This window comes from Chamaea fasciata, unplaced genomic scaffold, assembly GCF_029207755.1.
Source record: "Chamaea fasciata isolate MVZ Bird 193981 ecotype frontalis unplaced genomic scaffold, bChaFas1.0.hap1 SCAF_40, whole genome shotgun sequence".
In the NCBI taxonomy this organism is placed as follows: Eukaryota; Metazoa; Chordata; class Aves; order Passeriformes; family Sylviidae; genus Chamaea; species Chamaea fasciata.
In genome coordinates this window covers 513577-541491 of record NW_027094125.1, presented here as the reverse complement: position 1 = coordinate 541491, position 27915 = coordinate 513577, and the positions used below count along the sequence as shown (strand labels likewise).

The 27915-nt window shown below is 51.5% G+C and overlaps 1 protein-coding gene and 1 pseudogene across 1 annotated transcript; one reads left to right on the top strand and one right to left on the bottom strand.

Annotated features, from left to right (window-relative positions):
* The first annotated feature begins 237 nt into the window (after window positions 1-237).
* Window positions 238-13698, top strand: LOC136303677 (spermatogenesis-associated protein 16-like). The gene is made up of 12 exons (XM_066207268.1): window positions 238-298; window positions 2095-2353; window positions 2837-3003; window positions 4862-5007; window positions 5674-5763; window positions 6371-6455; window positions 7147-7294; window positions 7670-7810; window positions 8052-8164; window positions 10152-10316; window positions 11586-11663; window positions 13329-13698. The coding sequence occupies exons 1-12, from the start codon at window positions 260-262 to the stop codon at window positions 13533-13535; spliced, it is 1638 nt and encodes a 545-aa protein (XP_066063365.1). The 5' UTR covers window positions 238-259; the 3' UTR covers window positions 13536-13698.
* A 7417-nt stretch (window positions 13699-21115) lies between these two features.
* LOC136303664 (zinc finger protein 208-like) overlaps window positions 21116-27915 on the bottom strand; it is a 179681-nt pseudogene continuing 172881 nt past the window's right edge.

The following is a 27915-nucleotide window of genomic DNA, read 5'->3' as shown; positions in this document are numbered from 1 at the left end:
CCCTCCTGGTGTTCTCATCAGGTAAGATATTTTCCTGCAGGTTGCTTGTTCCATTTTCAAACTCTGGGGTTGAAAGGATTCCCAGGGAGGGGAGGAAGACCCGAGCTGGAATTCCTCAGCTGGGGTAGGCTGGGAAAACATTTAGGGACCATTTAGGACCAACGTCCTCAGGGACAGCCATGCAAACCTGAGTGTGCTCATCCCTGTGTTCTTCCAGGTGGCCCAGGAGCTTGGTCTGAGCCAGCAGATCCTTTCCCACATGTTCCTTCAACAGGAACCTTCCTCAAGAGCCCCAGAGGTGAGTACAGCTGTGCCGAGCTGCCTCAGGACCCTTTTGAGGTGGGACTTCGGGAAGGGAACTGCAAGAACCCTGCAAGGGGGAAGCTGCTCGGCCGTGGCTCTCCTGTCCAGCCCTGAGTGGGTTTCATTTCTCTGTGCCTCATTTCTGGGCGCCCATTTTACCCCAAAGGAGACTTCTTTTCTCTGTCTGGTTGGCTTAACAACACTTTTGATGGGGAACACGAACAAAGAGAACAGGATCCTGATCTCTGATGGTGCTGTTTAATTTCACTGTAGTCACCGATAAGGAAGGGCAAGGAGACCAGCTCCTTTATAATTCTTTTATTAAAATCAGCTGTAGGTGGGTGGGGACTCGTGGGGCTGTGAACGACGCAGGGGAGGAGGTGTTCAGCTTTGCCGCAGAGCAGAGCTGGGTTTTCCGTTCCCGTAAAAGTTTTTCGGATAAAACTCCGGGAAAAACGGCATTGGCCTCCTGGTCTAGAGATGCCGGTCTGGTCGAGTGCTGTTGAAGTTATGGTGACGAGGTGGAATCCAGCTCTGATTGCTGAGGTGCTCTATGGTTCTGCCGACCCAGAGTGGTTTTAACCTTGGCCCTTGGTTTCATGTTGGCTCATTGTTTTTAGGGTTTTTTTTTCTTCTCCTTCTGGGTGCTGAGGTCCATGGGAGTCTTCTTCATTTACATACCGGGTGGTGCCATTGGTGGCCATGCGGGAGGCGGCAGGGCAGGAAGCGGCAGAGGCAGCAGGGCCAGGGCGGGGGAGAGAAGCGGCAGGGGAAGCGGCAGGGCAGGGATGGGTACTCGGCGGGGAAGAATACAGTTCTAAGGGAAGAGACTTTGAGGTAAATAGCATTGAACAGGGAAAGCATTACAATAACAATGGGTATGGGGTAAACAGTATTTAACAAAGCAGACCTTTCAATAGGTACTAGATAATGCGATAAGTAGCCTTTAACCGGGAAAAAGGCCGGTATGGGGTAAACGGTATTTAACAAAAGAGACCCTTCAATAGGTACGAGATAACAAGGGAACCAGTATTTTAACTGAGAGAAGGCACTTTACAGTAGAATTCTTTAACTGAGTTTAGAAACTTGGATTTTATTTCTTACAGTCACAGCACAAGCAATGTGCTCAGAGTAGAAATAGATTCCATATGTTTCAGCAGATTTTGAAATCGGTGCTCCATGAATGAACACGCATTCTTGTTGGGAGCAGAAGAGGCATTTCAGATGGTACTTTGGAATAGGACGGAATACCTCTGCCGTCCTCTTAGCAGGATAAAGCAGAGAAGGAACATTAGATCTCCATTCCAGACTATGAAAAGACTTTTTTTTTTTTTTCCCCAGACACTTGCATTTCATTTCATTCTTTTTTCTTTTCTTCGTTTAACACATTGCCCCTTCATGTCATCTTGTTTGGTGCTAAAATCCATGGTAAAGCATTTTCAGAAATCACTTCTGGAAACAAAAGGAAGCTCTCCTGGGACATTTCACAAAGGCAGGCAAGCTGTGACAGGGACAAGGGGGAGCGGCTTTAAGCTGAAATAGATGTAGATTGGATATTAGGGAGAAACTCTGGGCTGTGGGGGTGCTGAGGCCGGAGAAGCTGTGGCTGCCCCCGAGCCCTGCAAGTGCCCCAGGCCGTGTTGGACGGGGCTCGGAGCAGCCTGGGATAGCAGAAGGGAGATGGAATGAGATGATCCTTGACGTCCCTTCCAACCCAAACCATTCCAGGATTTTCTGCAATGAATTTAAACCCCACGATTCTCCCCTCACCACCCGCTCCCTCTCCTGCAGGCGTGGCAGGAGGCAAAAGAACACAAAGAACGACCCCGGAGCGGCGCAGACAGAGCGAGACGCAAACGAAAAGCAGGAAGCCATGGGAAAGCGTCCGGAACAAGAGCAGAAACACGGGCAGAGAGCGGCACAGGGACATTCCCGGGCTCGCCGCTTCACATCCCTCCCGCCAGGCTCCGGGAAATAGAAGCGGAGCTGATCTGCGCTGACGAGGCGGACACGGAGTTCGGCTCCTGTGAGCCGGCGGCGCCGGCAGTGCCGGTAGCGGTGCCAGCAGCGGTGCCAGCAGCGGTGCCAGCGGCGGTGCCAGCGGCGGTGCCAGCAGCAGCGGTGCCAGCAGCGGTGCCAGCAGCAGTGCCAGGAGCGGTGCCAGCGGCGGTGCCAGCAGCGGTGCCAGCAGCGGTGCCAGCAGCGGTGCCAGCAGCAGCGGTGCCAGCGGCGGTGCCAGCGGCGGTGCCAGCAGCGGTGCCAGCAGCAGCAGTGCCAGCGGCGGTGCCAGCGGCGGTGCCAGCAGCAGCGGTGCCAGCGGCGGTGCCAGCGGCGGTGCCAGCAGCGGTGCCAGCAGCGGTGCCAGCAGCAGCGGTGCCAGCGGCGGTGCCAGCAGCAGCAGTGCCAGCAGCGGTGCCAGCGGCGGTGCCAGCGGCGGTGCCAGCGGCGGTGCCAGCAGCGGTGCCAGCAGCAGCGGTGCCAGCAGCGGTGCCAGCAGCAGCGGTGCCAGCAGCGGTGCCAGCAGTGGTGCCAGCAGCAGCGGTGCCAGCGGCAGCAGCTCGGGCTCCTGGCCAAGCCCGGGAGGACAGCCGCGGGCTCGGCGCTGGCGCGGGGCTCCAGGCGGCCCTGCGGGAAGGCAGCGCCCGGTGCCGGCAAGGGGAGTTCGCAGCAGCCGCCGCCAAGTTCTCCGCGGCGCTGGAGGTACGGTATCGGTGCGATTCAGGACGGCTCGTGTAGAACTCCGACTTCTTCAGAGGGCACTATAGCAAAGTTGATTGAAGGACAGGTTCTTTTTATACAGTGTTTGGGTACAATGAATAGGATCGCTCCTTTAGGGCACCACCTTTTTGCTAACGTCTCTACCAGTGAATAAGTTGGGAAAACACCAGGTGTCAGGAGGAGGATATCTACAGGGATTGTTTCGGGTTCCTCCTCACGATTTCCCAGGCCAGACTGAGAGAGTTTTGTCCCTGGCTCTCCCACAGGCTTCGAGGCACTGCCTGGAGCCTAAAATCTATTTTCTGACCACTGTCAGCTTCCCCAGTACGGGGCTAAAGGGCTGTGACCCCACGGCAAAGCCACGGCTGGGGCACGGGTGTGACCTGCAGGGCAAAGCCAGGGCTGTCCCCGCTCTCCCTGGGGCAGGAATAGCAAAGGGAACCAGGAGCAGCAGCCTGGAGTGCCTGGGGTTGGGGAGAAATCCTGAAAACTGAAAACTGGAGTTATAAATAAGCCACAGAAGGGGGGAAGTGTTGGGCTGAACTAAAGAATGTCAGGTGATTTCGTACTTTTCTCCAGTTATTAACTGTATTAATGTGTGGAGGAAATTGAAGTCCCATAGAGTGAGGGGGAAAAAAAAAAGCTTCTCTTTTTAATCTTAGCTCTATTAGCAACAAATGCCCTCTCAATAACTGGGGAGTTTTCACTCTGCCTCAGCGAATGTTTTCTCTCCACTCTGACTGCAATCCCTTCAGCCAGGCACTTGAAACTCTGAGCAGGGCACTGCATGTTTCTTTAGCACTGTTCTGCCAAACTTGATTCGAAAACATTTGTCAAATATTAGAGATTCCCAGTTCACAAGAAAATATCCTATTCTTAATTTTTTTTCCCTGCAATAGTGAAGTAATTTCTTAATCAATAAATATTATAGCAGTCAGTGAGTAAAATGACAAAGTGTCATCTTCCTTAAGTGCTTTTTTGCCTCCTGTATTCTGATATGAGCTGTGGTAGAGGCAGCATCACGGGTCACTTAAGAAGAGAGGAGGACTTTGTCTCCTCCTATGAGGAAAAGCTGGCGAATGAACATACCAGGAAAATGGATGAAGGAATTAATCCCTGGGATTGCAGACAGAGGGATTGGGACATCACAGAATTGTAGGGCTGGTGCTCCTCAGTGTAAGGGTTTAGGCTTCTTTTTTCTCTTGCCAAGGTCAGGATGAATACATGGGAAACGAAGGACTGAGTGTGGACTTGGACTGTTCATTATATCTTATCAATTTACAGTATTTACAGGCTCACACACTGTGAGGCACAACTAGCACGCCAGGAAAACGAGGTACAATGGAGTGCTTCTAACTCCTTCTGAGGCCTTTTAAATGATAATTACCCAGTACCAAGGTGACACTATATTATTTATGTTTTTGATCCAATAGTGACCACTCAAGGCCTGCAATGTAGACCTTTTTCACCCAATTACAGAAAACCACCTAAACCCATGAAGAAGAAGGAAGAAGAAGAAGGTGAAGAAGGACAAAGACAACAGCCAAAATCCTCCATCTTGACTCACATGTATTACCATACACTAAAACCCCAAATTCTAAGTTTCTAGGACTCCAACACCTCAGCAGTCTCTAAATCCAGCTCTCCTCAGAAACAAAAAACCCAGAACATCCCTGAAAGATGCTCCTGTCCTCTGTGCTGATTTTTGTAAGGCTGACTTTAGTTAAAGGCAGAGTCTATTAGATGTCAGTTTTCTCCACTGATCAGTGACAAAAAGCATTTCCACCCAGCAAAAGGTGTATTTTAATATTTGGAAATCACGGTTTTGTTTCATGTGCAGCTTTGCAGCAAAGGCTTCGCTCCAGAGGATCCCTTGAAGTCCTCTTCAGATGATATTTCCAGGCTTTCCAGTTGGATCGAGTCAATGCTCGTCATCTGCTACTTAAAACTGGGGCAGCCTGACCTTGCTCTGCATCATGCACACAGGTGAGAGGAGATACAGATTAGATCCACTGCTGAGACTGAAATCCAAACTGAAGCTAAGCCTAGGAATAAATGCTGTGCAGGAAGAACCAGTGTGATAGTGAGAAAAGAGGAATCAAGCAAACACACCTTACACGTGGCACTGGTGTTCGGATCGGACTGATCATCTCTGTTGAAGGGTCAAGTTTTGCCCACGTTGCACCTCTGCCTTGGACAGAGAGTATTTCAGAATACCTCAGGTTCACCTTCTGATGCATTCCAGATGCACAGTGCTGCCGGGGAGATGGGCCAGACACCGGCTGCTCCTGTCAGGGGAGCTGGGGGTTAACAAGAGCTGGTGCTGTAGCAGTTTTGTTTATGTTACTTACATGCCAAAGGCAAGAGAGACTATTACCCCCGGAACATTTTTTTCTGGAGCAATACGCAAACCTCTAACGAAATTGCATTTAGGATAAAACCACAGTGAAATGAACCTTTAAGTGACATTTTTTAGTAATGTTTTCTTCATTGAGCACAGCTGGAGAGAGAGGAAGAGAGAGGGAGTTCCCCTGACGCTTGAGATGCAGCACTGAGCTGAGGCACACAGTGTCTGCCTCAGGCACCGCTTGATTCTCAGGAGCTTTTGAGAAACCCCAGTCTCACCCTGTCCATCCCTGTTCTCTCCCCAAGGAGCATCATTCAGAACCCCTCTCACTTCTGCAATCACCTGCGCCAAGCCGCTTGCTTTCGCTGCCTGCACAGATACTCAGAGGCCGCCAGGTACTTCTGCTGCTCGGGCTTCCACAGGGCTCCTCTGCATCCCTTTCCTTGCAGCAGTGACACATCCTCTAGGAGCCAGGCTTTTCCCAAATCTCTGGGAGCCTCGCCCTGGCTTTGCGTGTGTGATCTCAGGGGCAGCAGAGCAGAGCTCCAGCCCCCCCCAGTTCACATTAATGTGAATAATCCCAACTGTTTTCTGGCAGAATTTGGTGAGCTTAAAAATGCGTTTGCTGATGTTTGTCTAAAAGTTGGGCAAGGACTGGGAGTTCTGTGTGAGCTTTGGTGTTCAGCTCAGCTGACACTCTTTGAGCAGGACCTCCTTTCAGCCTGGCCACAGAGCCCCTCCTGTGGCTGTCCCCTCTGGCTGTCTCCTCCTGTGGCTGTCCCCTCTGGCTGTCCCCTCCTGTGGCTGTCCCCTCCTGTGGCTGTCCCCTCTGGCTGTCCCCTCCTGTGGCTGTCCCCTCCTGTGGCTGTCCCCTCTGGCTGTCCCCTCCTGTGGCTGTCCCCTCCTGTGGCTGTCCCCTCTGGCTGTCCCCTCCTGTGGCTGTCCCCTCCTGTGGCTGTCCCCTCCTGTGGCTGTCTCCTCCACTCTCTGCTTTGTCCCCAGGAGCGCCATGGTGGCGCAGTGTCTGTACGTCCTGGCCGACGGCGCGGGGCTGCAGACCAGTGACCTCCTGCAGCTGTACTGGCAGGTAACACCTGACAGCCTGGGCCAAGCTGGGAGGGACCCGCAAGGATCGCCCAGACCAGCTCCTGGTTCCCAAGAGTCACACCCTGTCCCTGGGAGTATTGTCCAGCTGCTCCTGGAGCTCTGTCAGGCTTGGTGCTGTGACCACTTCCCCAGGGAGCCTGTTCCGGTGCCCAAACAGCCTCCGGGGGAAGAACTTGTTGCTAATATCCAACCTAAACCTCCCCTGACACAACAATGCTGGATACGGCTGCTGGAGGCATTTCACAGAATTCACAGAATCACAGAATGACTGGGTTGGAAGAGACCTTCAAGATCACCGAGTCCAACCCATGCCCCAACACCTCAGCTAGGCTACGGCACTGAGTGCCACGTCCGGTCTTTTTTTAAACACACCCAGGGATGGTGACTCCAGTCCTTTATTATTCTTTCCATGTAAAGCTTTTTTCCTAATACCCAACCTGTATTTCCCTCGAGACTGTGTCCTTTTTTCATAAGGCTTCATGATGAGGCTTTCAGAGAGCACAGAATCATTTTTTCTCTCCATCTGAACGACAGTTTCTCTTGTCCCTGTCTCCTGCTTGAAGATGGAGGCTCATGGAGTCTCCACCCAAACCACCTGGTTGTTTTGTTTGGGTTTTTTTTCACTAGCCTTTACCCAAGGTGAAATGTATCATTTCTTTGCCCGTTTTTAGGCTATGATTCAAGAAGCCCTCAGTAGAGAAGACTCTTTTTCTGCTCTGTACACACCTTTTGAGAAAGAGGACAAGGCTGACAAGATAAAGGAGGCCAACAAAACCTTTGCTGAGAAGTACCCTGATTATGTGCAGCACATATTTACAGGTAACAGCAGGTTTCAGCTGCCCTTAAGCACTGTGGATTCTGTTTGTGCAGCCGAATTCAAAAGGGTTGGAGACAGTTGGAGAGTTTGAGCTGCTTGGCCTTCAAACACTTCTGCTGCTCTGGGGAATTGGGCTGAATATATTAATCTCAGGCATCAGCAAAATTTAAACTGTTGATGCAGACAGGTGCAGAGCCCAAAGATTCAAAGCCCAGCGAGAGCTGGATGTGTTGGTTTTGTCATCTGTGTTTTGGCAAGGTTTCTGGAGACCATTTCACTCCTTCTTAGACTTCCCTTTTCTTTCCTGCATAAAAGTAACTTCTCTTACAGCTGTAAAGAAATATGACAGTGGAAATTATTTTCCTTTCCCTACGCAGATCCTTATGGAATTCACCTGTTGCCAGAGAAGGCTGAATCTCACTCTGGCCAGCAGTACTTACTGACTCTTGGCTTCAGAAACAGAGAGATTGGTAAAACCGTGGAAAAGTTTGTAACTCGAAAACTGCCAGTCTTTCCAGGTGTGCCAACTTGCTGAAGAACTGGCCTGGCTCAGGGGGGACCCCCACAGTCCTTACTAGATCAGGTCGTGAGGGGTGTCTCAGGACCCATTTCCATCAGTGGCAGCAGCCCTGACAGCCCAGGCAGCTCTTCCCATCCTCTTCGCTCCTCCTGCAGTTCATCCAACATTCTGCCAGATCCCCTAAAGAAAATGGAGATGAATGAACGAAGCCTCTGTGGCTCTGTGATTTCATTTCCTAGGCCAGAAAATAACTTTCAGTCCCAGCACGGAGGAAGAAGCCGACACCTTTTGGCAGAGCACTGAGGAAAGGATCATGGCAGCCTTGGCTTTTATCGGAAGCACCAAGATAAAGGTGAATATCCCATTCCGGTTATGTGGTGTGTGGGAGGGACATGTGCTTTTGGGGAGGAATTCCTGCTGCTCATGCTCCTCCAGGGTCTGGAAATGCTCCCTGGAGAGGATCTGTTCCTGCTGGGGGCATTCCCTTGGATGCACTTCAAGAAGCTGCACCTACAAACAGAGTGTGGGTTGGACACTGGAAACACAAGAAAATCCTGCTCTTTCTGAAAGCCCCAGAAAAACTGCAATTTTTAAATTTTTGACCCCTCCCAATTCTCTCTTTGCTTTTGGAGATGAGATTCCTCTATTGCCACTACTGCAGTCTCAAAAGAGTAACAGGAAGAGAAAAAACTTTGAAATCAGGCAGGTTTTGCATTCCCCACGACTCCCCTCTTCTGTAAATGGATTTGGAGGAACAGGACCACACAGTTCGAGCAGAGATGAGCAGAGAGGTCTGCTTCCCAGGGCACAGGGAAAAGGAACGCATCCTGTCAGAGATGAGAGCAGAGTGCTGCCTTAGGGCTGCCCAAGCCAGTCCCCACTGTAGGAATTTACACTGCTCCCGCAGAGCAGTATTTTCCACTAGCTTTACACCTCCCCTCTGACATTTAAATGTTCTTGCTGCAGCACAAGTGCCCTCGCAGAAAAGCCAGGTGAGACCCCAGCAGCACAGAAGGCAGCAGCCAACTGACCTTTTCCCCAAGGAGGTTGGCACAGCAGCCCCAGGGTCCGGGCAGGGGCTGCCCTGGTGCCACGTCCACAGCAGCCAGGACAGGGAACTGGGCTGAACCAGGGGTTCATAACCAGCCTCAGGGATCAGTGTGGGAGCTGCCACGGAGAGGAGGAAAGCCCCAGGGGAGAAGAGAGAGTCACTGAGTTGGAACAAACAGCTGCCAGGTCCATGTCCATAGTCAGAGGAAACACATTCCCGTTCCCTTCAGCTTTCAGAGCATTCAGTGATCCCAGCAAGACCAAACCTCTGACCCATGAGCAGATGGCAGTGCCAGTCCAACCTGGCAACAGAGATGGGCACAGAGCCAGAGCTGCTCTGCTGATGGGGACTGACATCTCTTTATGGCCCTGACAGAGATTTTTGGGCCACTTTTGTTTCCTTTAAAGTATTCCACAATTGTCTTCAAGCCACAAACATGATTCCACATTATTTCCATCACACATCAGCTAAATTAAAAATGGCCAAACTTCAGCTACAGACTCAAGCACTACCACTTACTTGGATAGGAAAAGATAATATATTTGGGGTTTAACAGAACAAACACTTCTTTCTGCTGCCCTCTTCCTCATTTGTGGATGCAAACATGTGATCTAATTTGTTCTGCTCAGGCTGGTTTTGACCAAGCCCACTCAGTGCTGAACCCAAGCTCATTCAACCATGGCACCACTTAAGAGAAGTCAATTCTGCCCCCCTGGTTTTGCAGCCACACAGCCTGGAGTTCAGAACATCATTTATACACACTCTGTTGTGGCTGAGATAGGAAAGGAAAGCTGGAACATGCTCCAAAACGGCCATGGTCCTGCTGCCTGGAGGCCAGAGACCACCTCTGCAGGTTTCAGTTCCTCCAGGGTCTGTCTTTGAAACCATGGATTGGTCTGCACCCAAACCATGAGCTGACAGCCTGCATGCTTCCCGAGGCTGGGAAAGCCGTCCAGGAAAGTCAGGTGACATTCAGTGGAGGGGGTGATGGAAAAACCCCTTCCAAAGGAGAAAATTGTGTTGGTGTTTGTTATCTGCTGTCTCCCCTTCCCATCTATCACGATGACATCTTTATTTTCCTAGTCTTCCTAGAGAGCTCGTGGCAAGAAAGTCTTTTTGGTGCCTCTCTGAAGGCTGTCCCAGCAGCATGGTCTGAAAGGCGCTGGCTGGCTCACTGCTGACAGCAGGACCAGCCAACACAGATGAGAAGCCTGGAGGCACAGGACACCGAGGATCAGGGTGCTCCCTGTGCCTCTCCTCTCACCTTCTCTTTTTTCTGGGCACACAGGATGAGCGTGGCCCCTGTACACGGGCCATCGAGAAGTTCCACCATGCCAGCCTGCTCAGCCACCTGCAGAGAGGGGAGGAACACGCCCAGGTGATGACCCAGGCCATGGCTGAGCTGGCCACTGTTCCCTACCTGCAGAGAGTCTCTCAGGAGGATGGCCCGCTGGTAGGTTTTGATTTCCAACACTTGTTTTGGCCTCTGCAGGCTGAGAGAGGGAGAGCAGGAAGGGCCAGGGCAGAGTTCTGTGCTGTTGCCATGTGCTCTGGAAGTCCTTTCTCCAATGTAGGGACCTGAAAGGGTTCTCAAATCCTCCTGCAGTGCTTTGACAGAGGAGGAGCTGATCACCTGCAAGGGTGACTGACAGAACCACCAGGACTCACCTGTCACTGTCTATTGAAAATCCCTTCTCTGCCCCCAAAACCTCTCCAAATTGGTCTGGAAACATGATAGCAATGACTCAGCTCATGCTGCCTTGACACCTCTGACACCTCAGAAGGCACCTGCAGCAAAACAGCCTGAACTGGGGTACAGCTGAGAAGGAGGAGGGGGGAAAGGAGGGAAAATTGATTTTCTGTGCTGGGTGCATCTAACAGACATGCTCCCTGTCTGGGAACAAACCTGTCTGCCAGCTCCTGGTAATTTGTCAGACTTGCTGCAGAGGTGAAGAATCCGTCAGGCTGTTGAGAAACACGGACTGGGCCCTTGGCAGACCCAACCCAGCTCCAGCAAGAGCCAGCAGTGGGATGAGTGCTGCAGCCAACGAGGCCAAAAGGGATGGTTTCCAAGGGGGTTGGGAAAAAAGAGGAGGGGGAAGCATCTCCTTGCTGTGGATCAGTGGCCAGGTGGTGTCTCCTCACCTCCCCTGAAGGGATGCCTCAAGCCTTCTGCCTTGAGCACACCCAGGGATGCTGGTTCCTACAGACACGGTGCTAGTAGATCTTAATTCCTTGTCACAAGTAAAATGCTTGTGAAGAGACTCCAAAAACTTTTCGCTTGGATTCCCTTTAACTTAACCCAACGTTTTGGAAGATAATTTTTTTAGAGAGCACCAACAGCACAGGTCTCAAGTACCAGTTTTCCCCAGTTTGTTCCTAAACACTGATGTTAAAGGGCAGGACACCCTGGATCCAACCCGTGTCTCTCTGTCTCTGAATTAAGAGTATTTTAACCATTTTCCAGGGGTTGGGAAGGGTGCAGGGTGAGGCAATGCCAGGACTACCCTGGAAGGGGACTGTGGGGAGGCAATAAAGGTATTTCAGATCTACAAGAATGCAGTGCAAGGGCTGAAACAAAGATGAGTTGGCCGTGCTCAGTGTGTGAAAAATGAGTCGCAAAATCATCATTCAAGGATTTGAATTCGGGTTTATTTTGTGCGTTCAGAGAAATGATTTCTCTGTGAATTCCACACTGATTGTTTGTGTCCCGGTGCCACAGCTGCAGTCACTGATGGCAGACGCCGTGGACATCCTGGCAGGAGGACCTGGAGAGCGTGCGTGGGCTAAAATACAGAAGGTAACAAACAGCCTGCAGCAAAGGGCAGGAAATGTCCCTGAGCCTGGTCTGTTCAAACGGCAGAAAAGACAGGAGGTGCCAGGGTGAAACCAGAGCAGGTGAAACCAGAGCAGGTGAATCCTGACCCGTGCCTGGGCTCAGGCAGCAGCCGCAGGGAGACGTGTCTGATTCGCCTGGGAGCCAGCGAGGGTCCGGCTGCATCCCTGCCGTGCAAACACCATCGCTGCCGCGGCGCCAGCAGCAGCGCAGTCATGTCAGCACCTGATGTGCCAGATCAGTTCTAATTCGGGGGGCTGGAGCCCACTCCTGTTCTATAAATATGAAAAGCACAGGCAGACCGTGCCAAACAGCAGTTCCGGGTAGGGACATCATTCCTCTGCTGCTTGCTGGTGGCATCCCCAGCAGCGCAGACGCTGCTGGATGGCCCTAAAGGAGCTGCCGTAAATCCTGCTGCTGTTCTGGTGTCCCCTTTGCCCTCACTCCACACCCCACCCACCACCTGGGACCCATTTTCCTTCCTCTTTCTGCCCTTGGTGCTCACGCAGAGACCAGCACTGCCCCCAAAACAGAACAGGCACGTTTAACAGAGGAGGAAAGTCGTGCAGACACTTTAATTTGGTCTCTGGCTGAAGGGTCCTGCGGGCTCGGTGGTTGTGGTTAATAGGGTCAAGCACTATGGGATCAGTCTTCCCCAGACTTCCCATATACTAGCTGAGGACTTCCAAGGCTTTTCTTTCAACGTCTTCAAGACAAGGCTGGCATCAGAAACGCTCTCTCTGCTCCTCTGCACGTTTCTGTGCCGAGCACATCACAGCAGAGCCGCCCCACGAGGCTCTTTGGAGAGCCCCAAGCTCCCCGTGCTCCTGTGGCAGTGGATCTTTTGGCAGCAAAGGAGCCAAAGCCCAGGCACAGGTGCCCCTCGAGCTTCAGCAGCACAGCAGAAAACCCTTTCCCGTGGCCTCGTGCACGGTGCAATGTGCAGCCCATCCCCTGAACAGGTCCCCCTGGGCAGCTCCATGGGCACCAGGAGGAGGAGGAGGAGGCAGAGCTTCTCTCCCAGACTCTTTGAGCCCTGGGTGCCCCAGGGCAGCAGATGGAACGGTGCAGAAACTTTCCTGCTTACCTCTGTCAAAAACACACCCCCTGGCTGACCCAAAGCACGGCCAGAGCATCTGGCACAGCTCCAGGCCAGGCCAGGGCTGAGGACACTTTGGGGACAGCTCAGGACATGGATCTGTACAAGAGGAAGCCACACTCAGACTGATTTGCTTTGTGCTGTGCCTGAAGAAGCCACACTTCACTGAATGCCTGTCAGCATGGCAGAGCAGGAGTTTTTTTATTTTTATTTTTAATTATTTCAGCTTTAAATGCAAGGGGCAGATTGATTCTTTAGATCCTCCCACGATGCAGGGTCTGTAGAGCAGAGCTCTGTGTGAAGGGAGTCTGTTCCACTGCAATGAAGGAATTGAATCCAAACAGAAATGGAGAAAACAAAAATAACGTCAAACTCGGGTATCACTGCTGCCACCAGTTGTCCAAGAGGAGCCTCTGTGTATTTTTGTTTCTAAGTGCTATCAGTTTTGAAATAAACAAACTGCAGCGGCTTTTAAAGTTTTTATGGAAGCAAATGGACTTGCTTGTGACGCCACTTCTTTGGGATTGCAGGTGGCACTAATCGAAGAGTACCTGAGGGAGGGAGAAGAGTATTTCTTAAGCACCCCACACGTGCAAATACCCGGAAGGGAAAACATCGACTGGACTCCAAAGGGACAGAAATATTTGAGGCTGAAAAATACAAACATGTTCATTCCCAACCCAGAAAGCTTGGCCACAGGGCCCAAAAAAAGACGCATAGTTTTTGCAAAAAGTTGACTTTGTAGGCATTTTGTAGCTGTTGATACCAATCTGATAGATGGCAATCTCATTTTACATTGTATTAACTTGAAGTTGTATTAATGTAAATTTAAATTGTAGTCAATTATATTTAACTGTATAAATATAACTTGTATTTTAAATTTAAGTGGTATTACGTAGTATTTAGTTGCATTAACTTTAGTTTGCAAATTTAAATTCAGATTGCATTCATTTGTATTTACTTGTAGTAATTTTAAATTGGATAAGTTTAAATTGCTATTGTATTAAACTGTATTTAGTTGTGTAAATTTAAGTTGTATTACTTTCAATGGTATTGAACAGTATTTAGTTGCATTAACTTTAGGTTATGTGAATTTAAATTCTATTAACTATTGTTTAATTGCATAAAACTAAGTTGTATCAGTTTAAATTTAAATAGTATTTACTTGCATTAACTTTAAGTTATATGAAATAAGGCTTACATTCCAGTAAGTTAGATTTGCTTGTATTAATTTTAAGTTGTATGAATTTCAATTTAAATTGCAATTAATGTTGTAAACTTTTAAGCTGCATTTGTTTAAATGTCAGTTGTAGTAAACGGTACTGAACGGTATAAAATGTGAGTTGTACGAGTTTCAATTTAGATTTTATTCAGTTGTGTGAAATCTTACTAGGCTGTATTTAATTTAACATTACCAGCAACACCAGCCTTGTGCTCTGGGCATATCCTGTGTCCACGCTCAGTCCTGTCCTGCTGGCCCGAGCAGCTCTGGACACAGGGACCCCTCCATCCTAAGCTGGGCAGAGGATTTTGTCACATTATCCCTTTTCTGACCCAGAGATGGGGCAGCTGAGAGGCGTTTTAAAAACTTTTATTCCATTTTCAGTCTCGTGTGAAGGGTGAGACAGTACAGATGTTATAATTATTGCCATCACAATCAGGAGCCAAACTATTTCCTAATTACAACACATTATAAGGGTTTTTTGGCCTGTCAGCTTTTGCCACACAATGCTGTAATGCCTTAAAGCCAATCATCCAAAATTACTCCTCGTGGGTCCTACTACAATGCATCTTTCAAAGTTTTATTTCTCCAAAGTATCCAGTCTTATTTGCAAGGCCATCATTTGAAACTTGTTTCCAGTTCCATTTCTCTCTCAACAATGTCTGTCCTATTCCATGGCATTTCCAAGTCAGCATTTCTTATCTCAGAGTTTGCATACAGACACATATACTGTGTGAGCCTTCCGTCAGGCTTTGAGAATTCTCTACAAATCCGTTTCCCACATCCTTTCCCTGAGTCATCGGGACCACCCGAGGGGGAAAAGTGGCCCTGGAGGCTGCGGGAGCTGCAAGGGCAGGGACACAACAAGAGGGGAACAGGAGAAAGTGAAAAAGAAACACAACAGGAGGGGAACAGGAGAAGGCAAAACAGAAACACAGCAAGAGGGTGTGAAAAACGAGGTTTGCTTTCTTGGTAAAATTTAAGAAGTTTAATAAAAAGACAATTAGGATACAGAATTGTTACACATTCAATAGATCCTAATGCACGATTCAAACATTCCTCTTGAGTTTGAATTCTCTCTGTTCAGTTTTAACTCCCCCCGAACCATTTTATCTTGCAGACCCTTCTGCGAGTGGCTCCATTCCTCTGCTAGCACAGGTTCAATAAATTCCTTCTTGGAGCTTTGATTCACCACTGTCTTCATCTGGATAATTCAGGAATGCCGGAGGACCCTCTTTATCTTCCTGGTTTAGCCAGTTTAGATGTTGTGAAAACAGTCTTTAACACTATGCCACAACCCCCGCAAAAAATAGACACATTCATCACATCACCATTTCTAAACCCTTTTAATAATAAAAGAAACTAGATGAATACAGTAAAACCTTCCCACGTTATACATGTAGCATTCATTTTAGTATTTGTGAAAAGCCAACTTTATAGTATGTACCTATAACAGCTCCAAGGCAGGTACCTGAGATGATTTTTGGAAACTGGATCTTCTGTGAATCAACCTGACATTGTTCCCAGGCATCTCTCAGTCTCAACCTCCAGTTTCAGGACAACAAATCCTGTCTGGCAGCCCCAGATTGCTCCAGGGAAGCTGACCTTGATCAATTTCCGCTTTTGCAGTGAACCTGCATCCTCCAGGATCTTCATGAGACTCCTCCCAGGTACCTCCTGGAGTCTTTGGCACACAGAGGTCTAAGGAGCTGAGACCCCGGGTAGCAGTCCCAGAGGGCTCCAGGGAAGCTGCCCGAGGGGATTTTGTGCCAGGAAAGAGGAAAGAGCTGTGCAGGCCTGCAGGAGCACAGGGGCAGCCCCGCTGTGGGTGTGAAACGTGGGGTTGTGCTTCCTCTCAGGTAAAACAAAAAAGGTGGCCGGTGTAGTTGTTGTGAAATATGTCGAATGAGGCCATGGGACAGTTGTAAAAATGAGTTTTAATAAACAAATGGAAAAAAAGCATGGAAAGAGGCTTTTGGACAAATATTTTGCATGCTTATAAGTGAATAATGTGAGTTTTAACGTTCTCACAATATAAGTTTTAAGGGTTTTTTTAGGCCTTTAGCATGTAGGATAGAAGAATGCATAAGTATTATTATTTGCTTTGAAACAAAATTATTGTAAGCTTTGAGCTGCTTTGTAGTGAGAGGTTTTGAACTACAGCTTTAGGATTTTAAAAAGTGGTAATCACCTAAATAAAAGAAGGAAGTGAGCTTATCTTAAGGGAAAAAAAAAGTTAAAAAAATTCAGGATCCTGGAAAGGAAAACTGGACCCCATCATCACAGATGCATGATCCTGGGAGGGGAAGCCAAACATCACCATCACTGATTTATGGCCCTGGAAAGAGGAGCTGGGCCTCACCATCACCAACGTATGATTCTGGGCACGGGAAACTGCACATCACCATCACTAATTTACAACCTTGGGGTGATAGAAATTCGACGTCAGCAATAGGAACTGATCACAATGGGGTATGGAAATCGGACTTCACAAATAGAAACTAGGAGGAAACCACCAAAAAAATACCAGCAAAAATCAGCATTCGGTGTGCAGCTGGAGGGGAAACCCCCCCACTGTACCCAGCACGCTGCTTTGCTCACATTTTATCGTTTGAATTACCGAATTAATAAATCAATTGTTGCTTGATATATTGGCTGAGTCAAGCTCTTATTCCTTCCGTGGGGACTCAGGAGCAGCTGAATGTGGCTCCTCTTGTGTCAGGGTGTGTCTGTGTGCCCCGCTTGGCACCTTGAGGAGCAGCTGGATGTGCCTGTGGCTGCGGGCTGTGTCTGGGGTGCTGCTGGCCACTGAGGCTGCCTGCTGGCAGCTTTGGGGGTCTGGGGGGGAGTCACATCTGCCCTAAAACCCCCACCTAGCCCCACAGACACTCCCAGACACCTCAAACCACCCCACAGGCCCTGGCCAGGACTCCCCCAAACACTCCCTGCAATATAAATAGCCCTAAAAGCCACCAAACCCCCTTTCCATCTCCCCCAAATTCTCTCCAAGCCACACAGCCTGGCCACGACCACCAAAACCCCCTCACAGACTGTCCCAAAAGCCCCCCAAACCTCCTCCCAGTGCTCCCAGGAGTCCCTAATACCCCTCCCAGTCCCCAAATGGCACCGACCAGGAGAGGTTGGTGCACAGGAACATCCCCAGCCAGGAGCAGCTCGGGCACTTCAGCAGCGATTTGGGCACTTGTGGGGGGGACACCCTGGATGGGGAGACCCAGGCCAGGGACTGGGACAGACAACCAGAATTCCTGGAGAACAGCCGGGCTCAGGGGGACACGTTCTGCCAGCACAACTAGGAGACCGTAGCCCCATCTGCCTGGCTTTACAGCCCTACAACACCCAAATCCTCCTGAAGACTCCTCTGAATCCCAAATTCACCTCAAACTCCCAGTAAAATGGTGCAGCTTTAGATCTCTTTGTTTCTTTATTTTTTACCCCAGTTCTTGGTGTTTTGATGGGATAAAGATGGAAATTATTTAGGCTGGAAAAGACCTCCAAGGATCATCTTAGCTTTGCTCAATGTCACCAGAAGAAACAATTGGATGGGGCATGTTTTTTAGGGTGTAAAGGTTTGGGTTTTCTTCCTTTTGTTCCTTTTTATAGATTTTTTTTCCCATTTCTTGCTAGGAAACACTAACAACTGGGCACTTAAGAAAATGAAAGAAGTGATCAAGCTCAGGGGAAGAGAGCATCTGGTTGCACTTCTTTTACTTAAGAATTTCTTTCTGAGGGGCAGAGATATCGAGAGAATCGGGCAGGTAAAAGATGGGGCTGGGGCAGCTGCTGGCTCTCTCTCTCTTGGCTTCAGAGTGTCAGGAAAATTATTCCACAAACATCAGAGGTTTCTGTCCAAAAAGGAGACAGAGGAATCCTTTTTCCTTATTCGAATAAAGGGAGAGACCATGAGGAATTCCCCCTGGGGTCCCTCAAATTTTGGAGGACGCAGCCTCCTATTTATCCTCATTTCCCGGCCGCATTTCCCTCTCTCTTTCTCCATTGGCTGAGGTACTTGAGAGTTACAGACTTCCCGGAGTGCCTAATACCTAAAATTCCCCTTGAATGTATAACCCCCCTTTTAATTTTTAATTCTTACAGAATTTATGGGGTTTCCCCCATTGTTTCTTTCATCTTTCAATATCCAATTTCATTTATCAGCAAACACACAGTTTGTTTGTAAAGGCAAATATCTTCTTTTCCATTCATCAATCAGTGGAATCCTCCCCATTGTTTCTTTCATCTCTCAGTGCTGGTTTTATCTACCAGCAGATCCACTGCTTGTTTGTAAAGACAAGTCTGTCATTCCTCTCAAGAGGAGGAAGGTCGGAGCTGCTGCTTGGGGAAAGGAATTCCCTGCTGCTGCCAGAGCCCAGCCCAGAGCTGCTTCTTCTGCCATGGGGTGATCCTCTGCTCGTGAGAGCAGCCACTGCACTGGGACCGCATCATCATCACCTACCTCACTGTTAGAGATGAGTAGTATGATGATTGGCTCTCACAATTATCGGATGAATACTGTGTGTACATTAAAAGAAGTTCTGTTGATGTATGGTTGTGTTATTGTAGTTTGTTGTTTGGACACCCCCAGTTCTCTCTACAGCCCCCTTTGCCCCCCTCTGTATTGCTGCCACTGGACAGTCTGGGTTGGTCCTTTCTCCTTATTCAGTCCTTTGTTGTGTTTGTTGAGGTTTAATAAAGCTCTGAAATTTTAAAGTGAGCGGTCGTTTCTCACAACTGGGGACTCATCTGGCATTAAAACCTCGTCTCCATGGCCCTAGGAGATTTTGGATGAGAGTTCCACCCCCTGATCTCGTGGCTCGATTGGCTTCTCCTGGGGTCATTGCTGATTTGCAGGTTGACACCTCGGGGACAATAAAGGACCAAATAAGGATAAAGAGGAGGGGGAAGGAGGGGAAAGGCCCCCTGAAAAACTGCAGATGGAAAGATCTGAAGGATTGAGAGTATTGTGCGAGGGGGAGACGGAGTCCGGGAGTGTGCTTGGGGTGTGAGTGGGATGCAGTCTGGGAGTGTGGTTAGTGCGAGAGTCAGACTTGGGAGAACTGGTTTGAAAAGGCACTGTTCTCATAACTGGTTTGAAAAGGCACCATGCTCATAATTGGTTTGAAAAGGCACCATCCTCATCATTGGTTTGAAAAGGCACCATCCTCATAACTGGTTTCAAAAGGCACTGTTCTCATAACTGGTTTGAAAAGGCACCATCTTCATAATTGGTTTGAAAAGGGACCATCCTCTTAATTGGTTTGAAAAGGCACCATCCTCATAAGTGGGATGGCCAGATTGCCCATAATCTGAGTGCAGGCACCTCAGCTCTGGTCAGCACTGCACAGGATCTGTACCTGAGTCTGTTGGAGCTTGAGGACATTGGACAGTTGGGTGGATTTGGAATGTGTAAGATTGGAGGCAAGACACGAAGTGCACAAGAGGTGGGGAGAGGCTGTTGGAACCACCAGGCACGGAAACACCAGCCTGGCTGTGCGGGGGTCTCCAGGCCACGGACCCTTGCATAGGGCAGCTGGGAATGGGGAAAGCTCGTACTGGGGAGGCCTGGCATGACAGCACCTCACCTCCAGTCACGCTGCAAGAAGGACTCCATTTTTGGATGGCAAAGAAGAGTTGAGCGGCAGACTTTGGGAGGGCCCAGGGTTGGCTGATGTCATACCAGGGGTATAAAAAGTGGAGCTGCCATTTTGTGGATGAGCCTCTGGCAGTCGGCCGCGCTCCCAGTGCTGTCCCTTTCTCCCTTTGTTAAGGTTCAATAAACCTTTGAAATTTTAAAGTGAGTGCTTGTTTATCAAGTGTTACTCATTAAAAGACAGACCTAGCACCATCTGCTCGGGTGCCCTGACCCTGAGTTTGCCTCTCCTTGCCCTGCTGGGAGCCAGGCCCCTGCTGCCCCACCCCGCTGCTTCTTGTGCACTGCTCCAACCTTTCCCTGCATTGTAGCCCCACACCCCTGCCTGTATGTAGTTACACTTAGAGTTATACTTAGTTTTATTAGTTTTAGGGTTTTTTAGGGTTTTTTTGGAGGTTTAGGTTTTGGTGGGTTGTAGGTACGAGATTTTGGTGTTTTTTGGTGGTTTTAGTTTAGGATAGGTTTAAACAATTTGAAGGGAAAAAAAAACAGTTTAGGGAGCTTGTTTGCTTCAGCTAGCTAAACTAACTAAAAGCAAAAAAAAAAGGTTTTTGTTTGGTTGTTGTGTTTTTGATGAATACATAGGGTTTAGAGAAAAAAAAATGTGTAGGAGTGAATGTTGTTTTTCTAAAACAAATTGTGTGTGGGGTTTTTTTGTTTGTTTTGTTTTTAGAGCTAGTTTTAAAGACACAGAACACATACAGAATATACAGAACAGATGACTGGGGATATAAGCATGCTAAAGTTACTTTAGGACATTTTACTCTCTATCCCCATATTGTCAACTTACTAAAACTAATTGGATTGTAACTCTACATATAGGTGCCAGCCCAGCTTGCTGCTGGGGCCCTGGGATTGACTGCCCCAGGGGTTTGTGAAGAAAAGCCTCTCTTCATCCCTTCCTATCTTGGTCAAGCTGCCATTATTACCACATGCTCCCCGAGCTCACACCACAGCACCCCTGCGGCTGTAGGGGAATCAGGGGAAAGTGCCCACGGCCAAGAAGGGGTCACTGGGTTTGTGGTTCTGTTTGTTGTTAATGCTGTAGCTGTTGTTGTTTGTTTGCTTTATTATACACACTACTAAAGAACAGTTATTCCTATTCTCATACCTTTGCCTGAGAGCTCCTTAATTTCAAAATTATAATAATTTGGAGGGAGGGAGTTTACATTTTCCATTCCAAGGGAGGCTCCTGCTTTCCTCAGCAGACACCTGTCTTTCAAACCAAGATAAAGTAAAAAATCAGCTCTTCTCAATGAACTTGCAATGTCGATCTGAGTCTCAACAGATGTGCCTGCCCCTGTGTTCATCCCGGTGCCCATGGGGATCCAGGAGGATGTGGTGACCACCAGCCAGGTGTCTTCCCAACCTGGATTACCAGGAATGTGGCTCACCAGGGCTCTCCCCAGCGTGGGTGCTCTGATGGGGGATGGAGCTGGAGCAGAGGATGAAGCTCCTCCTGCAGCTGGGGCACTCGCAGGGCTCCCCTTACCGGTGTCTCCATTGGTGCTGATTCAAGACTGAGCTCGTTCTGAATCTCTTCCCACACTCAGGACACTCGTAGGGCTTCTCCCCAGTGTGGATGCGCCGGTGCCTGACGAGGTGGGAGTTGTACTTGAAGCCCTTCCTGCAGTCGGGGCAGCGGAATGGCCTCTCATCCGTGTGAATCCGCTGGTGTACGAGGAGAAGGGAGCTGGTCTGGAATGTCTTCCCACACTCAGAACACTCGTAGGGCCTCTCCCCAGTGTGGATCTTCAGGTGGGAGGTCAGGTGGGAGCTCCGGTTGAAGCTCTGGCCACATTGCCCACACTCGAAGGGCCGTTCCCCGGTGTGGATGCGATGGTGGATGATCAATCCAGGGGTGTCTCTAAAGCCCTTCCCACACTCAGGACACTCGTAGGGCTTCTCCCCAGTGTGAATCATCTGGTGGCGGATCAGGCGGGACCTCCAGTTGAAGCTTTTCCCACATTCCCCACACTTGTGGGGCTTCTCCTCTTCATGAAACAGCTCATGGACCACCAGCTCAGAGCTCTGGCTCAATCTCTGGCTGCCTTCCTGGCACAGGGTGAAGAGTCTTTCCTCCTCAGAGCTTCCTGGGCTGGGGCTGGAGCTTGTCCTGTGGGATCTCTGGAGATTTTCCTCCCCATTGGATTCCTGCCCCGTGGAGTCACTCAAATCAGCCTCTTCCACGAGGGTCTTTTGTGGGGATTTGTCCTCCCTGGTCTCCATCCTCAGCTCCTTGTCTGGGGAAGGAAGGACAAGGAGAGGATGGGATTTGCCTCTGTGCCAGAGGGAAGGGGAAGGAGATTCCCCCCAGTTCATCACTGGCAGGGGGTTTGTCCTGCAGCTGGGGCCAGGCTGGGCTGGGAGATGGAGCAGGAGAGAGGGGAAAGGGGCACTGACTTCCTCCTCACCTGTCTGGCTGTCCTGGGGCATCTTCCTTTTCCTCACAGCCTCGCCCTCCATCCGGCCAAGGTTTGGGAATGGGAAATCCTGGTTTGCAGGCAAAACAAGATGTGAGCACCTTGGGTTTGAAGGTCCCCCTGCCCAAGTCCATCTCTAGTAGTCAGCATCATATGTCCATAAAAATCTGCCCCGAAAAAACCTCTTAGGAGTTCCCTGTCTCTGGTCTCTCCATTTTAGGGTTCTGGGATTCCTCCCTGTCCAGGCTGCCAGAGGTTCCAGGAATCTGAAAACCTACTCCCTCTTCTATCTCCCCATTTAGAGACACCAGGGGCTTTTAGGATCCTAGGGTCCTTTCTCCCCTAATTCTCTGCTTTGGGGTGCAGGGGGTCCAAGGAGTCCCCCCTGCTCCTCTCCAGGCTGTTGAGGGTCCCACAAATCATGGTGCTGCCCCCTCTCTGGGCTCCCCACTTTGGGCTCCTGGGGGACACAGGGCTCTGCTCCTCCAGGCCGCCTCTGCTGGGAGCCACCACTGGGACCCACCAATGTCCCATCCAGGGGCATTTTCCACTCACCTTTGGAGATCTTTATTCTCCAAACATCCCTCCCCCAGAAAAACCCAACCCAGGGACCCCTCCAGGACATCTGGGCCCAGCTCCCCTCCCCGGTCACCTGCGGGATTGGTGGGGGAGGTGGGGGGCGATTCTCCCATGTGTTGGGGGGCTGTGAATTCAGGGAGCTCTCGACCTCCTCCTTCCTTCTCCTTTTCTTGATCCTCATTTGTCCCTCCTCTTCCATCTCTCCTCCTCCTCCCCCAGGAGCAGCGACACCCTCGATGCCCCATTCCCTGTTCCCCAAGAGTCAGCTGCCCCTGACCCTTGCTGGGGACCCTGGCTGGGCACTTCCAGCCCTTGGGGCTCCTCTCAGGAGAGCTGGGAGGGAGGAACACAGAGAGGGCTGGGGGATCCCAGGAGTGGCATCACTGGGAGGGACAGGTTTGTACTGGGGTAACTGGAACCTTAGTGGGGCAGCTGGGAGCGACTAGGCATAGCTACAAGCATGCTGAGGGCAACTGGGATATACTGGGAGTGTCTGTTAACCACACTGGGATGACTGGAACCACACTGGGAACAGGCAAGACCATGCTAGGCAGAACTGGGACCATGCTGGGGGCTCCTGGGAGTGAATGGGATTGACAGAGTGTACATTGGGGGCAACTGGAAATGTCTGTGACCATGCTGGGAGGGACTGAGGGTGACTGGGAGTGGCTGTGAGCAACTGGGATCAAGCTGAAAGCAACTGAGGACAACTGGGAGTGACTGGGATATACTGGGATAGACAGGGAATCACAGGGATCATACTGGAGGCTACTGGGGTCATGCTGGCATTGACAGGGAGCAACTGGGGGCCACTGGCCTCATCCTGGTAGCGATTGGGAGTGACTGGAATTAGACTGCAAGTGACTGGGATCATATTGGGATTGGCTACAGTCATACTGGGATTATGGATTAAGGCGTGACTAGACCCAGACTGGGGGTTACTGGGAACTACAGGGCCCATGCTGAGAGCCAACTGCTCCCACACTGGGAGGAACTGGGAGCAACTGTGAATGATAGGATGCATGCTGGTAACAACTGGGATGCACTGGGAGTGGCTGGGATAAAACTGGGGGCATCTGAATCACACTGGGGTAGCTGGGAGTGCCTGGGAATGACTACAAGAATGTTCAGGACAACTGGGATATACTGGGAATGCCTGAGACCATGCAGGTGGGGACTAGGACCACACTGGGAGCCACTGGGAATGTGCTGGGGGCAAGTGGGAGTGACTGGAGCCCTGCTGGGAGAGGCTGGGATCATACTGGGAATTACCGGGACTGTACTAGGGGCAACTGGGAGAACTGGGAACACACTGCACAAAAGCTGGAAAAACTTGCAGGAACTGGGACCGTGCTGGGGGCAAATTGTAACGTAATAGGAAATGACTGGGAGTGACTGGGTCATACTGGGATCAGGCAGGGAGTGAAGGCAAGGGACCAGGCCCATATTGGGACTCACTGGGCTCATACTGGGAGCAACAGGGATCCTAGATGGAGTGAGAAGTGATCAGGATCATACTGGGACTGACTGGGCTCATCCTGGGAGCAGCCACTGCCGGCACCGGGAGCCCCGAACCCCTTTCCCGGCCATCCCGCCCCTCCAGCCCCAGCACCCCCCAACGGGGTCCCGGCAATCCCAGGGGTCCCCCCCTCTCGGGGTCCCCGCTTTGGGCTCCTGGGGCTCTCCTGTCTCTGGGGTCCCGCTCAGGGGGTCCCCAAAGCCCGGATCTCTGCCGGGCTCCCCAAACCCGGTGTCCCCCCGCCGGTCCCGCCGCTCCCCACGTGGCCCCGGCAGAGCTCGGAGGGCCCGGCCCGGGAAGCCCAACCCCCACCTGGGGGGACCCGCATTCCCCCGGCCCCCGCCGGGGCTCTGCCGACACCGGGACCCCCCAAAAACACCTCCCGGGGACCCCGCCATGTCCCCCGAGGGGGGAGCCCTGCAAGCCCCAAACATCCCCCAAAAAAACCAAACCCAGGGACCCCACCCGGGATATCTGGGGCGAGTTCCGCCTCCCCGGGCACCTGCGGGATGGGGCCGATGGTCCCGGGGGGCTGCGGGTTCAGGGAGCGCTGGGGCCGCCGGGTCCCTCCTCTGCTCTTCTTCCTCCCGCTTCCCGCTGCTGCTCCGCCTCTTCCTCCCTCCCCCCTCCTCCTCCTCCCCCGTTCCCGAAGCCCTGGCGGCCGCGGGAGGAGCGGGGATGGAGCCGGGACAGGTCGGGATGGGCAGCGCGGGGCTCTCGGCTGCTCCCACCCGCTGGGGCCGGGGGGAACCCGGCCCGGGGAAAAGGAGCGGGAAACTGGGAAAACTGGGCGCTGCACATCCACACTGGGCCTTGCTGGTTGGGAAATTCCATCCCCTTGAGCTCTTCCCAGAGGCCTGGAGATGTTGGAGGGGGGACTGCAGAGACGGATGAGGGATCCCAAAAGTGGTATTTTGGGGATAGGATCCGTGGGGATGGGAATGTCCCGCTCCCTTCCCGGGGCAGGGTCACACCTGAGCTAGGTGTGCAGGGCAGGACCTTGCCCTGAGCCCAAGCCCTGTCCCACCTGCAGGATCTGCTTCCCCTGGGCCTCTTCCCCCTGCGGCCCCAAGCCCAGCCTGGTGCTAAACAAAGGGGCTGGGCCGGGGTCATCCCCCGGCGGGGGCTGTGCACCCCCTCTGCCCCCTCCCCAAATTCCCCCCGGGGGCAGCAGGAGCTGGGGCAGGAGCCCTGTGGGGAGGGAAAAGGGGGTGACACCGGCATGGGGGGTCACACACGCTCTGGGGGACACGCACGGGCCCTGGGGACGCCCCTCACCTTCTCCTGCAGCGCCAGGAGGATGAACCCCGGCATGGACACCCCCACCCCCAGCAGCATCTTGGGGGGTGGGGTCTGCTGGCAGCTTTGGGGGTCTGGGGAGGGGGGTCACATCTGCGCGAAAACCCCCTCCCAGCCCCACAGACACTCCTGGAACCCTCAAACCACCCCCCCAGCTCCTGGCCAGGACCCCCCCAAATGCTTCTTGCCATATAAATGGCCCCAAGAACCACCAGAACCCTTTTCCATCTCCCCCAAGTCTCATCCAAATTCTCTCCAAGCCACACAGCCTGGCCAGGACCACCAAAACTGTCACACAGACTGCCCCAAAAGCCCCCCAAACCCCCTCCGAGCAGCACAAATGGCCCCAAGAGCCACAAAAGCCTCTCCTAGTTCCCCCACGATCCCCCCAAACTTCCTCCCAGCGCCCCATGGCACTGACCAGGAGAGGTTGGTGGACAGGAACATCCCCAGCCAGGAGCAGCTCGGGCACTTCAGCAGCGATTTGGGCACTTTGGGGAGCACACCCCAAAATGGGGAGACCCCCGCCAGGGACTGGGACAGACAACCAGAATTCCTGGAGAACAGCTGGGCTCAGGTGGACACATTCTGCGCACACACGTATGAAATTGTGGCCCTGTCCGCCCAGCCTGGGCAACCCCCACAAATCCCAAAAAATCCAGTGAACCAACCCCAAATACACCCCCTAATCCTGGTAAAACAGGGCTGCTTTAGATCCCTTTACGAAATTTCTTTGTTTTTACCCCGGTTCTGGGTGTTTTGATGTGATAAAGATGGAAATTATTCAGGTAGGAAAAGATCATCAAGATCATCCAGTACTGCTTGATGCCACAAGAAGAAACAATTGGACAGAGCAGTCAAGGTTTTTAGGGTATAAAATTAGAAAATCAGATCTTCCCAGTGAATTTCCAATGTCGATTTGACTACTGATGGATGCTCCTGCCCTTGTGTTCATCCAGGTGCCCATGGGAATTCAGAGGAGTGTGGAGACCACCTGCCAGGTGGGAATTCCACTGGGAATGTGGGTCACCAGGGCTCTGCCCAATGTAGGTCCTCTAATGGGGGATGAAGTTGGAGCAGTGCACAAAGCTGTTCCCACAGTCAGGGCACTCACAGGGGTTCCCTTACCAGTGGCTCTGTTGGTGGTGTCTCAAGGATGAGCTCCAGGAGAAGCTCTTCCCACACTGGGGACACTCGTAGGGCCTCTCCCCAGTGTGGATGCGCTGGTGGGTGATGAGGGTGGAGTTGTGCTTGAATCCCTTCCCACACTCGGGACAGCGGAATGGCCTCTCATCCATGTGAATCCGCTCATGTATGAAGAGGTCTGAGCTGGTGTGAAACCTCTTCCCACACTTGGGACATTCGTAGGGCCTTTCCCCAGAGTGAATCTTCTTGTGGGAGGACAGGTGGGAGATCCGGCTGAAGCTCTTCCCACATTCCAAGCACTCATAAGGCCTCTCCCCAGTGTGAGTCCTCTGGTGCCTGATCAGGTTGGAGCTCTGGATGTAGCTCTTACCACATTCCCCACACTCAAAGGGCCTCTCCCCAGTGTGGATTCTCTGGTGGACAATAAGGCTGGATCTCTGGATGAAGCTCTTCCCACATTCCCCACACTCGAAGGGCTTCTCACCAGAGTGGATCATCTGGTGGACGATCAGGTTCGAGCTCTCACTGAAGCCCTTCCCACATTCCAAGCACTCATAGGGCCATTCCCCAGTGTGGATCATCTGGTGGCGGATCAGGTGGGAGCTGTCTCTGAAGCTCTTCCCACACTCAGGACACTCGCAGGGCCTCTCCCCAGTGTGGATCATCTGGTGGCGGATCAGGTGGAAGCTTCGCCTGAAGCTCTTCCCACACTCCAAGCACTTGTGGGGCTTCTCCCCATCATGAGGCTGCTCATGGACAAGCTGAGAGATCCAGCTGGATCTCCAGCTGCCTTTCCAGCACAGGTTTGGTCTTTCCTCCTCAGAGCACCCTGGGATGGGTTTGGAGCCCCTCTTCATGTGGGATCTCTGGGGCTTTTCCTCCCCATTGGATTCCTGTGCTGTGGAGCTGCTCAAAACAGCCTCTTCCATGAGGTTCTGCTGAGGCGATTTGTCCTCCCTGGTCTCCATCCTCAGCTCCTTGTCTGGGGGAGGAAGGAAAAGGAGAGGATGGGATTTGCCTCTGTGCCAGAAGGACGGGAGATCCCCTCAGTTGGGACTGAGCAGGACGGCGTCGGTGCGGGGTTGTCCTGTAGCTGGGGCCATGCTGGGCTGGGAGATGGAGCAGGAGAGAGGGGGAAAGGAGCAGTGGCTTCCTCACCTGCCTGGGGCTCCAGGGGCATCTTCCTCTTCCTCACAGCCTTCTCCTTCCTCTGGCCAAGGTTTGGGAATGGGAAATCCTGGTTAGGTGAAAAACACAGGATGAG

Excerpts from the sequence above, each read along its gene's own strand:
- LOC136303677 (XM_066207268.1), top strand. The coding sequence starts at position 260 with ATGTTCCTTCAACAGGAACCTTCCTCAAGAGCCCCAGAG. Across the intron at positions 6,456-7,146 it reads TCCTGCAGCTGTACTGGCAG|GCTATGATTCAAGAAGCCCT; the intron begins GTAACACCTGAC and ends GCCCGTTTTTAG. Across the intron at positions 10,317-11,585 it reads CTCAGGAGGATGGCCCGCTG|CTGCAGTCACTGATGGCAGA; the intron begins GTAGGTTTTGAT and ends CCGGTGCCACAG.